Source organism: Macaca fascicularis, chromosome 16, assembly GCF_037993035.2.
Source record: "Macaca fascicularis isolate 582-1 chromosome 16, T2T-MFA8v1.1".
Classification (NCBI taxonomy): domain Eukaryota; kingdom Metazoa; phylum Chordata; class Mammalia; order Primates; family Cercopithecidae; genus Macaca; species Macaca fascicularis.
The window spans coordinates 12863280-12876445 of record NC_088390.1 but is presented as its reverse complement, the minus strand read 5'-3'; the positions used below and the strand labels follow the sequence as shown (position 1 = coordinate 12876445).

General features: G+C 45.0%; 1 protein-coding gene across 8 annotated transcripts in view; it reads right to left on the bottom strand.

Moving 5' to 3' along the window:
- ARHGAP44 (Rho GTPase activating protein 44) overlaps positions 1–12699 on the bottom strand; it is a 203354-nt gene extending 190655 nt beyond the window's left edge. For 5 of the 8 annotated variants that reach the window (XM_005582936.5, XM_005582934.5, XM_065532790.2 and 2 more), the window contains exon 1: positions 12314–12699. In XM_005582936.5, coding sequence (XP_005582993.1) covers positions 12314–12366 — 53 coding nt within the window. In that variant the 5' untranslated portion in view covers positions 12367–12699. Of the gene's footprint in view, positions 1–11468; positions 12085–12313 lie in introns of those variants that run through there. The other 3 variants (XM_074018614.1, XM_074018616.1, XM_074018615.1) reach the window with 1 other exon arrangement.
- Positions 12700–13166: the final 467 nt, after the last annotated feature.

Sequence of the window (13166 nt, the reverse complement as noted above, 5' to 3'; positions counted from 1 at the left end):
GCCAGCATTTCTGGAAGCAAATCTCAAACCACTTCCCTCACCAACGAGGCAACCAACAGCAACAAGGCACTCATCTGCTCTGAGACTTGTATAGAAAATGGGGGAGACACCAGAACCTATTTTTTTTTTTTTTTTTTTTTTTTGAGACAGAGTCTCGCTCTGTCGTCCAGGCTGGAGTGCAGTGGCCGGATCTCAGCTCACTGCAAGCTCCGCCTCCCGGGTTTACGCCATTCTCCTGCCTCAGCCTCCCAAGTAGCTGGGACTACAGGCGCCCACCACCTTGCCCAGCTAGTTTTTTGTATTTTTTAGTAGAGACGGGGTTTCACCGTGTTAGCCAGGATGGTCTCGATCTCCTGACCTCGTGATCCGCCCATCTCGGCCTCCCAAAGTGCTGGGATTACAGGCTTGGGGCACTGCGCCCGGCCAAGAACCTACTCTTAAGAGGGATTCTTAAGAGTACCTACTCTTAGGGGAACTTACTCTTAAGAGGGAGGATAAAACAGGAAGGCCTGTGCCATACTGCACAAGTGTCCGTCAGAGGACACCCTTAAATGGCATCTATGAACACCAAGCCAGTGTGCACACATATCTGCAAAGGCAACAGTGTGCACGAGATTCCTAGTGCTAAAAGCTCTGTCCACTTTTCACATTCCTTTCTTAGATTGTATGTTTTCAGGTCCTTGTTTGGTTAACGTGTTACACGGGAGTCTGTAGGGGCTTTTGCAGATAAACTGCTGTCTCTCAGCATAGAGCTACAAAGAACTTTCTCTTACCTTTTCTGCTGAAATTGCAATAAAAAACAAAGTGAAAGAATCTTCTATTGGCAGAAATTTCACTTGATGCTCCTGGTGGTTAAGGGTATATACAAGACACTCAATTATCTTAAATGAATGTGACATTTTTACTTTTATTCAAGTCATGAGCAGTTAATTAGCATTTCTAAAACCACCTAAACTGAAGTAACTTTGAGGGACTCTGAGGCAGCAGAAATAACAAGATTAGGGAGAGAGGAGCAGGACAGGCATTTGCCTACGACTGACCTACTTAGGCCCTGGTTCAAATCTGGCTCTGCTGCTTTTAGCCTCTATTTCCCCATCTGTGAAATGGAGCTGTAAATAGTCCCATTCACAGAGATGTTGCAATGAGTGAATTAAAATAACGCTTATAAACTGCATAACCTAGTTCCCGAAAACAGATGACACAGATGTGGCTTCTGTGGCTCTATTTCTTTTGGCCAGTATCAGGATTGCCTTCTACTTTGAGAGTAGAAGTGGCAGGTGTCACTTCCAGAAGAAATATTCACAGCCAGGATATAACTTATCACATCCTCATTTACTGCCTCTGCCATCACTGCCCCATGTGTGGAACTGAGCCCACAGCAGCCTGGGTCTCAGAAGAGCTGCCTCTAACCCTCCACTGGCCAGTGCTGTAAGCAGCTGAGATTTGGGGGCTTTTGTTACAGCAGCTTAAGCTAGACTTAAATTGAGTGATACAATAACTATTAGTCACAGTGGAGATTCAATGAGTGAAACCATTACAATTACTGATACCTCAAGGTACTGCCTTCAGGCATGCTCTTGGCTACATACAGAAAAACTGGGTTTGATTTGGGAAAAGAGGACAAACGGGTATCAATTTCAAGTTGTAATTTTCAGGTAATGAGGAATACAAATGGAACAAAATAAATGCTTCATGTCAAAGACACTTTTAGCACAGCAAGGAATACTGGTAGTAACTGTCATTTATTGAGTGTCATTTATTGACTGTCATTTATTGTCATTTATTGACTGTCATTTATTTATTACAACCAGGGGTTATTCTAAGGATGTTATATTTATAATCTTATTTAACCTTGACAAGAACCCCATAAAGTAGGTGTCATTCCAGTACGGTAGGATAATTTCTGTTCTCTTCATTATTCCTCTCCCTGTTGTAGAAAGGGCTCAAAATAAAAAATTAATTTTCTCGGGCTGGGCGCGGTGGCTTACACCTGTAATCCCAGCACTTTGGGAGGCTGAGGTGGGTGGATCTCCTGAGGTCAGGAGTTCAAGACCAGCCTGGCCAACATGGTGAAACCCTGTCTCTACTAAAAATACAAAAATTAGCCTGGTATGGTGGCATGTGCCTATAATCTCAGCTACTCGGGAGGCTGAGGCAGGAGAATCGCTTGAACCCGGGAGGCGGAGTTTGCAGTGAGCATACCTGAACATCAGAGGGTAGGACAGGGCAGAGAGGACTGCAGATTCAAAAGACAGTTATGCACAGTGGAAGCAGAGAGAAAGAAGACTGCTGGAGATTCAACAGGGGTGAAGGCTTCCTGTCTCCAGCCATATCCCGGGTACTAGCGAGGGCCCATGAAAAGTGAACATAAGTGACGTTTGTGAATTCCAGGCCCAGGCATCTAAGAGCCAGTATATCACTTCTATATTCTCTTTTACCTTTAGCACTTACCGAAAACCACATACTGAGATTTTGAGGTGGAGGGGAAGATGGATAGACTAGATTCCAGAATCACACACAGAGGAGGAGAGCTGTCCATGGGAGTCCTCCTGACTTACATCACATTCACATGAGCTTAAAGGAAGCTTTTGCTATGTTAAGTCCCTGAAATTCCAGAGCTCATGTGTTATCATAGCAGAGCCTAATCTATCCTAATACCACATGGAAGACTGAAGACCAGGAAAAGAACAAAGTAAACCCAGGGAAATCAGGAGGAAAGAATCTGAAAAAAGCAGAATTTACTAGAAAACATATATGCCGATCAAAAGCTAATAAGAAAGAAATCTAAATGAGAATAGCCTAAACCGAAGAGCTGACTGGGGTAGGGAGAGAACTTCCTCAGGGGCAAAACTTGTCAAAGGGAAAAAGAGAATTGTAAATTAGGAACGACAATGGAAATACGACGATATACTCAAAAAGATTCTATTAAATTTTAAAATCATAACATAATGAATGCTTTTCTATCAAATATGTTATTCAAACTTACTCAAGAAAAGACAGACAACATGAACAGTCCAATAACCATTCAAGAAATCTGGAAAACTGTCAAAGAACGACATCTAGAAAACACCCTTGGAAAGTTGTTTTTATCTTCAAAGAACGAGTACTTCTCCATCTTACCATTCTATAGGAACAAAAAGAACACTGAACAACTCATTTTACACAATTAACAAAACATGACACATATGGGGGGAAAAAAATCAAATGCTTTCATTTATGAATGCTGAATGCCAACATCCTAAATAATAAATTAAATCAAGCAGTACAGAAAAACATGAACGCACCACAGTCAAGATTAATTGCAGGAAGGCAAGGAGAGCTCAATATCAGAAAATCTACTAAGGTTCAAGCACCCAAAGCACAAGCTCCTCATGGGTACCGACTCTATCATTGATGTATCAATGATGCCTGGAACATAAGAGTGCCCAGTAAATACATATGGAATAAATTATTGAGTGATATTAAAATCCAAGAAAAAAACACATTGTGATTATCTGCAAAGGCCATGATAAATCAAATTTAAGTTTGATGTCAAAAAAAACTCAAAGTAAAATAATAAAATTATGCAATATGTAACATAATTAAAAAACAAAACATCTCAAACCAATCATCATGTATTTTAATTGAGGTTAATAAGACATGAACGCCCACATATTGCCACAATATTTTAACACTGTTCTGTAAGTCCTAGGCAACGCAATTAGATGAGAAAATAAAATAAGTATAAACACTAGAGAGTAAAATATAAAATTATTATTTGCAGAAGATACGATTGTCTACCTAGAAAATCCCACAGACTTAATTTTTTTTTAAAAAGTATTTAAAAGTAATGAGATAATTCATGAAGGCAGTTGTTAAGATAATTACATAAAAATCAACAACATTGCTATATTGCAGCAATAAAGAGTAAGAAAAAATATATAATTTAAGAAAAGATTCAAATCACTGCAGCTACAGTAACAACACTGACAAATTACCTATAAGTAAAAGCAAAATTGTATAGGAGCGAAACGGACAAAAACTACTTTATAGGATTATAAATAGATTGGAATACACATGCCCTATTCCCAGATGAGAAGAATTCTCATTATACTCAATATTGTAAAAATGTCCATTTTTCTCCATCTTAATATATACTTTAAAAAAGTAATACTGAGAGACAATAAACAAACGAGCACAGTCAAGAAAACTGATCAACTTTCTTTCATAACGGAGCAATTTGGAGGTTAACTGTGGTTAAGACACAGCAAGATCCTTAGGCAAAGGCTGTTGAGCTCTGAAGACCCAGGAGCGGCCCCGGGTTGAAGCTGAGCTGAGGAGTTCAGCCTGACTCCACTCCCACCCAATGGATGGGGTCTCATGATAAGGATTAACCCACCACTGCTTATCCGGGTAGCTGAGTCTGTCTTAAATTCCTACCAGAACCAACAGACAAGATAACAAACTAGAAATCCTAGAAAAAGATAAAAGTAGATGAAATGTTTTAGTACATAATGATGATGATATTTCAATACGGTGGGTATGAATTACACTATTCAATAGCAGGATAATCAATTTTGAAAAGCCTAAGTATTATACCTAAGCCATGTCATACATCAAAATCAATGACTGACATATTAGAGATCTGAAGGTAAAATGAAATTATTATAAATAGTAATAAAAATGCACGCATATTTATATAATCTGCGTCTTGGCAAAGTATCCCCAAACATAACATTGAAGAACAGACTACAAATAGATAGACTTAAGATCACAAAATGTTAAATTTATATATGGCCAAAAAAAGAAAGACATACAACAAAAATTTTTAAAACCAGTAGGGAGATGTGTGTGACAAAGCATATATATGCTTAATATATTAAAAATTACCTTATCAATAAGAAATTACCATCCATAAGAAAACAATTGTGAACATGACTTTAGAAAAATGGGGCAAAGACAAATGCAGGCAATTTAGAAAAGGCAACTAATGTCAAGAGAACTTTAAAAATGTTCAGCCTCAAGGCCAGGCGCGCTGGCTCACGCCTGTAATCCCAGCACTTTGGGAGGCTGAGGCGGGCAGATCACGAGGTCAGGAGATCGAGACCATCCTGGCTAACATGGGGAAACCCTGTCTCCACTAAAAATAAAAAATAATAATAATAAAAAAAATTAGCCAGGTGTGGTGGCAGGCACCTGTAGTCCCAGCTACTCGGGAGGCTGAGGCAGGACCGGGAGGCAGAGCTTGCAGTGAGCCAAGATCATGCCACTGCACTCCAGCCTGGGTGACAGAGTGAGACTTCGTCTCAAAAAAAAAAAAAAAAAAAAAAAATTCAGCCTCACTAGAAAATAAAAGAGGTGGAGCCAGGAAGGGTGTTGCACACCTATAATCCCAGCACTTGGGGAGGCTGAGGATGGAGGATCGCTTGAGCAGAGGAGTTCAAGGCTGCAGTGAAAGTAGTGTGTGTGTGTGTGTGTGTGTGTGTGTGTGTATAATATACACATTCACAGTCTTAAAAATTCACATATTCTTTGACCTAGCAATTACATGTCTAAGACTTCATCCTAAGAAGCTAAATTCATGAGAAATATTTGCTAAGTGAATGGCAAAAGAAAATGAGTTAACTACAGTGGAATATTATATAGCCTTGAAAAATTACGCTGGGGATTAACAGTTATTGACATGGGATCATATCCAAGATGTAATATGAAGGAAAAAAAACAGGTTACAAAACAGTGTACAGAGTATGGTCTCTACACTTTTTAAATAATATATATATATACTGCTCAAAAACTGAAAGACTATATCCAAAATATTAGCTACGGTCTCTGGGTAATGAGATTATAGGCGATTTTTTTTTTCCTTTTAGTCCATCCATAAGTTTACGATTTTTCTACCATAAACAAATATTACTTATATAACCAAAATGAAGGTTAAAAAAAGTAAATTGAATTCTGTGGGAAAATAAACATTTATTCTAAAAATAAGCTCTAAAGTTGGAAAATGAAAGCAAAACATCTGCTTCCTGGACAGAAAAAGGAATTTGAAATTGCTAGACAGCCACAAGCTTCCCAAAGGCGGTGGAGTTCCAGGTGCTGGCTCAATAGGGTGCCCCACGCCCCAAGGAAGAGGCCTGACTCTCTGACTCTCCCCCACAACCTCCTGCCTGATCTACAACTACATCCACACAGAGCTGAAGCATAATTGTATTATTTGCTGTCTTTATCAAATAGCATCTGAAATAATCTGCTCTTGATTACTAATAAAAGGGATACTTACTAATCCCCTCTAAAAGGAATGACTATAAATTACCAGCATATTCGTATGGCTACTGATTCGCTTTCTCTAGAGGAAAAAAAAAAATGGTCCTTATTGCCCATCGTTAAAAAAAAATCACTGATAAGTTTCTTTGATGGAGACAAAATGGAAAGGAATATGATTAATTGCTATTTAAGAGCATGGCTTCCTCACAATGACTTGCAGGTCTGGGATAACGGAATTCTGCAGGAAATCTAGGCAGCTTCAGGCTGACTGCTGAGAGCAGCTCAGCAGAAGGTGAAACCCAACAGACCCACACAGTAAGGATCTTAGAAGATAAGAGCAAAGAATATTCTCTCCAGATTTGCTAGCCCAGTAATCAGTGGGTTAGTACACTCTGTTATCTTTCACATATATACAGCACAACAGGCAGTAAGGCCTGGGCTTCCATAAAACTCTAATGAAAAACTTTGCTCTGAGACCAATGTGCGCAGCGCTCCTTGGGGGACAGGTTTGGGTCTGCCCAGCCCTGCTGGGCTAACAGGAAGCCCATGGCAGGACCTGTGTTGGTCTGGCAGGTCTAACCCATTGTAAGGGAAATAGAAGGGAAGGAACAAAGCAGTCCAAAGCCAAATTTGGAATTGGTTCTGATTTTCCTCTAATGTCCTATTCATTGGGTCATGGCTCTCAGAAGGGCTACTACAAGGCAGGGCAGTGTCTCAGAGAAACCTTCAAGGAAAAGATCCTCACTGACTTTGGCAGCTTTGGCCCAAACAAAAATGTCTGCAGCACCAGTGCTCCTGGAGGCTGCTGCGGCCTCAGCATCCAGCTCCCAGGCTCCCCACCACTGGCTGATGCCTGGGCCTCTGCAGCTGAATTCCAAGAGCTGCACAGCAGCAACGATACTTGCAAAGCTGTGCATCGGAAACCAAGCCTGCTTTGCAATGTACGCGAAGCAGTCAAGGAATAGAAAACAGGGCTCCAGGGACAAAACTTTGTCTTCACTCCCCAACTCATAGCCTCTAAATCCACACACTTCAACCCGACCCAACCAGCCTTCTCCTTCCCGCACACACACCGCTCCTCACCTACTCCCAGACACTTTGAACATCATCCATTTTAAACAAGAGCATAAACCTCACTTGGGCCATCACTGGGCAGTAGCTGTTGAAATCGTTTCTAAGAATCCTTTTCTACTTAGGAGGCCAACATGATTTTTGGAAGACTGAATGGGTGTTCAGTGACAACGAACCACCTCAACCATTTGGTGGGCACTTCAGTGGACCAGGCTCCCTCCAACCTCGTGACAGCCCTCTGAGGATGTGAACCCCCTGTGCAGACTGGAAAAAAAAAGTCCTCCCCACCAAATCAAGGTGCCATTACTTCTTCCATTTTCTTTCTCTTAGTACGTCTCTTGCTAAATTTTAGCTCAGGGCTTTGCTCCACCCAACACCAACCAAATGTCACTTCCAAGAAAAATACTCTATGCCTTTTGGTATGCTTCTCACTCCAGCAGCCACTAGACTCTCTCGAAGGTAAAAAGAAAAATGCTGCCATCAATCAGGCCTGAACCAAATTCTCCCCTAAATCTTGCTCTATCCTTCCAATGCCCAGCAGTGCAGCTGTTCCTTTCTCCTCTGATCACCATCACAACGTTCAAGAAACGTGGTATCAGGAGCTTTCCCCATCTTTGAACTACTTCAAAAGACTCCCTTATCTATAGCTCATGGATCTTATTGTTCACTTACTCATTCCATTGCCAAAGAATGACAGAGGACCTTCTACACAGGGCAGTATTAGGGCAGTTGTCCCTGCCTCCAAAGAGTTTAAAGTCTAGTGGGGAAAAGTAAATGACAAAATATAAAAATTATAATACAAGTGAGCCATTATAACCATAGCATGCTTTTAGAATACAGGTTCCTTTTTTTGTTTGTTTGTTTGTTTTTGAGATGGAGTCTCACTCTGTCACCCAGGATGGAGCATAGTGGCGCAACCTCAGCTCAATGCAACCTCCATCTCCGGGGTTCAAGCGATTCTCCCGCCTCAGCCTCCCCAATAGCTGGGATTACAGGCGCCTGCAACCATGCCCAGCTAATTTTTGTATTTTTAGTGGAGACAGGGTTTTGCCATGTTGGCCAGGCTGGTCTCGAACTCCTGACCTCAGGTGATCCACACTCCTTGGCCTCCCAAAGTGCCGGGATTACAGGTGTGCGCCACGGCACTCGGTCTAGAATGCAGGTTCCAAGCGAACAAGAATTTTGTTTGCCCTGTACCGCAATACGCCCTGAACCAGAGCAGTGTCTGGCACACAGTAGGTATCTAATAAATGTACATATACCATAGTGCATATAATTCAATAGCACTCAGAACATTTGCCCAGATATACTTGTAGCTACTATTTATGAAGCATTTTCTAGTGCTGAGCACTGCTAGGTACTTTTCACAGTATCTCTTTTTTTTTTTTTTTTTTTTTTTGAGACAGAGTCTTGCTGTGTCGCCCAGGTTGGAGTGCAGTGGCGAGATCCCTGCTCGCTGCAAGCTCCGCCTCCCGGGTTCACCATTCTCCTGCTTTAGCCTACCGAGTAGCTGGGACTACAGGCACTCGCCACCATGCCCAGCTAATTTTTTGTATTTTTAGTAGAGACGGGGTTTCACCGTGTTATTCAGGATGGTCTCGATCTCCTGACCTCGTGATCCACCTGCCTCAGCCTCTCAAAGTGCTGGGATTACAGGCGTGAGCCACCACACCCGGCCACTTCTCACAGTACCTCATGTTATCACTGCCGTTTCCACATTACCACAGTACAATCCTTATTACTCCCATTTTGCAAGTTAGAAGATTAATGTGCAGAGAATTAAGCTTAGGATTCCACAGTCAGCAACAAACTAAACTTGTCCCAGTGGAAAGCCTATCCTCCTAACCATGAGGCATACAGTGGCCAGGGAGTGCCTCCCAAAGGACAGACTGAAGTGAAGGGACAGAAAGGGGAAAGTTCAAAGCAGAAGGAACATGTGCAGACTAAGGAAACAGACCAAGGAGGGGCTGAAACTTTTCTCAGTTAAATACAATGGGTTTTATCAAATCTTTTCATAGTTGCTGACGCCCTCAATACGCCTTGGATGTAAGCACTTCAAGAGAAAGTACTAGTAACCCAACAGAGTATGTTTAAGTAGGGTAACTCCTACATTGTTAAAATGACTTGAAGTTTTATATTCAGAACTCCAGAACCTGCAACTTAGGGAAGGCGAGCCGTGAGGAAGGACTTTCAGTCTTCTCAGTCCTCCCTCAGAAAGAGGAAAACTTTAGAAACACACAAGGATAAAAAACAAGTGCTTTATAACCGTACACCTAAAGTCCAAATTCCAATCCTATGTGCTTCTGATTTAAGAAATTAACAAGCAACTGAGGGTTGTTTTACTCCAATACTCACAGGATCACAACCCAAAACATTCTCAATAATAGAAGAAATGCTGCATCTCTCACTGACCCTCCATGGACCCTGGGGTAAGCTGTTTTAATCTAGGCAATAAACATCGATTGAGAGTCAGTAGCCTAAACGGCACTGCACTGTCTACACAGGCATACGACAGCAATCAATATATTCGGCTGGAGGCAGGCAGACAAGAAAATAAAAAATAAAAGCGTTTCAATCAGTGATGAGTGCTGTCCAGAAATGAAAAAATGATGAGCTGGAGGTAAATAGGGGAGGAAGGGCCTCTTGAAGGTCTTGGAACCAAGACTGAAATGATGAGAAAAAGCTACTTGGAAGGAGCACATTCTCAGCCAAGTTAAAAAAAGAAAGGGAAAACATTAAAAACAAAACAAAACCCTCAAGGTGGATATGAGCTCAGTGTGTTTGGGGCAAGAAAGGCCACATGGCTAGAGCTCCATGAATGTGGAAAGAGTGGAAGAGATGAGAATGGGGAGAAAAAGAGTTAAGAAAAACAGCCAACCAGGGATGGTCCTGCAAGACCCTGGCAAGATGTGAGATGCTAAGCGCAATAAGGTGTCGCTGGAAGCTTTTCAGCAGCAAGGTCACACGAACTGGTTTTTGCTTTAAAAGGTTTGCTCTGGATTTCATCAAAAGCCATACAGGCTGGCCCTCACCTGGCCCAGTGCACAACACAATGGCTACCAACGGAGAAACGCAGAATTCATCCATATGCCAACATCCACCAGAGTCCCAACAAAGAAGAGGAAAGAACCTCTTGGTGACCAGCTGCTTGGACTTCCAAGAACGTGCTCTCAATCCCTAAGACCACTTTTTCTGAAATCCAACCTCCCCTCACCATTTTGCATTCCCCCCATGGATGAGGCTGAAAAATAAGATACGATGCCATGGCACAAAAAGTTCCCCCATTTCAAAACAGGTCCTGAAAAAATAGAATTGTGTTTCAGGAAGCCAGGGAGGAGGCATAAACACGTTCTGAACATTCAGATTCTAGCACTGCACGGAAACCCCAAGACCCAGAGAAACCAGCAACCCAAGTCTAGTGTCAGGGGCCTCCTGGTCACTGGGCTGGTCTCAGGTGATGGTCAATGCCCGCCTGCAGGGTGATGAAGAAGCCAAGATACTAAAGACGGGTCGGCTTGACTGTCATCTGCTAAACAACGAATACCAGGAAACACTATCTCGGCATCCAACACATCAAAAGGCAGTCCACGTGAGGCTATATCTGTGGCAATACCATGCCAGAAATCTGGGCTAATCTGACTCTGCTATTCATAAATTCCCCCTCACGTTAAAGCACATGTGTTTGGGAAGGAAAAATGAATCCAAGTCAATTTTAGACATTGTTACTTGGAAACCATCTGGAGTCCCTGGAAGCATAAGAAGCCACCGCATCCCCTGCCCTCAAATGCCCACTGTAACTAGGGCAGTATGCTTAGATGGGAGTTCAGATGTCCCCTATTCCCCAGGGCTGTCCCCACCCCCATCCTACCAGGTGCCAGTTCAGGCTCCACTTCCCACCCCGGAAAGGTATTTGGTTTCTCGGTAAACCTAGTGGAGAGCCCTCGATGCGTTGAGCTTGCATTTGAACTGCACCCAAGGCTGGATTCTTTGCTTTCTGATTGCTTTAGAACTGCACACCTGAATTCCTTTGCCACAGCAGCAGCGGAAATCCCTCCCCAGGAGTACGGGTTCCAGGAAAAATCCCCTCTACCTAACGATCCTGTGCTCAAAGAATGCCTAGTCTTGGGAGAGACCCACCAGGATTTTTACGTAACCTTAATAGATGTTGGCACCCTGCAGAGCCGCTCCTGGAGTCCAGATGTAGCCCATTTTCACCGTGATGGCAGCAGGCGGGGTCTTGCAGCTTCCCCGGGCCTGACTCTTCTGACTGTGGGGCCTCTGTCCCCCTCCCCTACCTGGCTGCGATTCTCATCTTCCCGAGGACTTGGGCCTCGTTTTTGCAGCCTCCCTCCCTCCACTGAAATCAGTCTTAACACCAAGCAGGCAGCAACGCCATTCCACCAGCACCTTCCTTCCTCTCCCACCCCTCACTCTTTCCCCCAACCAAACGCCTTAAGAAACCCGGCCAGGAAAGTGATCCAGAATCTCGTACAGTCATAGTCCCTGAAAATAAACACGGCGGGAGGGGCAGGCCGACCAGGCCCAGCACTTTCCCTGGACCCGGGAGCAGCCCTGAACTCGGCGCAGGGGAGGGGAGGAAAGAGATCTCCGGAGACCGACTGCGGTTCAGCTGCCTCCAGCACAATCTGAGCAAACACCTGTTTCCAGGAAGATAGGCGGCCAGAGGGAGAAGGGAGTCCCGGGGAAAGGCAGGGAGGACGAAGCGAAGGGGCAGCCGGGGACGCAGGTAAAGGATGCGTCACACTTTGCGCTTGGCAACCGGAGCCCGGAGCAGAAGGCGGCGCGTGTGAAGGGCTCCCGGGTCTAGGAAGTTCAGGGAGGAGGGGTCGCGTCTGCGAGCAGCGCCTGGAGGCAGCTGCTGCAGGGGAAGGGACGGAAGGAAGGAGGACAGGAGGCCGGGCGGGATCCATCACCTGCGCGCCCCGGCGGATGCAGCCTAGCGGGCGCGCACCGGCCCCGGTGCCCGCGGGTGACCTACCTGCCCACCGTCTGGTTGGCCAGCTGGCGCATGCGATTGAACTGCTTCTTCATCGTGGCCCCGCTGCCGCGCTAGCCCAGGAGCTGGGGAAGGACGGAGCAGCCCGGAGCCCGCCGCAGGGTTACATGGCTCCCGCGCGGAGCCTCCCGGGCGGCGGCGGCGGCACTGCGGAGCCTCCGGGAGCCGTCTGGCCCGCGCGCAGCTCCCTCCCGAGGGCACCGCCGCCTACGCCTCCTCCCGCCGCGCCGCCTCCTGCCGCATCCCCCTCACGCGCGCCGCGCAATGCCCGGGGCAGAGCAATGCCCGGGGCCGCCCTCGGCACCGGCCCGCTCCGCCCGGGCTGCCTGCCCCCAGTCCCAGTCCGGCGCGGGGACCCGGGAGTCTCCGCAGGCTGGCTGGCCGGCTGGCCGGGCTGTCCCCGTGCGCCTGTGCGGAGAACGCCGTGCATGCCGGGACTTGTAGTTTGGCGCCCCGTGCCCACCTTTCCTCTGTCCAAAGTTTGCAAGGACAGTGGAGTGCGGAGGTGGAAGAAGGCAGCGTCCACAGCAGCTTTGCACTTTAGCGTTCAAGTAAGGGAAACGTTTTCCTGTTTTAAAAATGGCAAAGTGGGACCAAGAATACAACAGCAAATAAAGAAAGTGAGCATCTGTCTCTCATTGTATTTTTAGTGAATGTGAGGCATCTGTGTTCTCAATTCACAGAAGGGAGATTTATGCTAGCAGATACGTGGCTGATAAAACGGTCTAAGGTCACCTGATTAATGATGAGGTTCAGGGTTACGCTTGAAACACAGGGGCTGACAGCAGATTTTGAACTCGGCATAGCTTGCATCCCAGAAGTCTGATTCTTAATT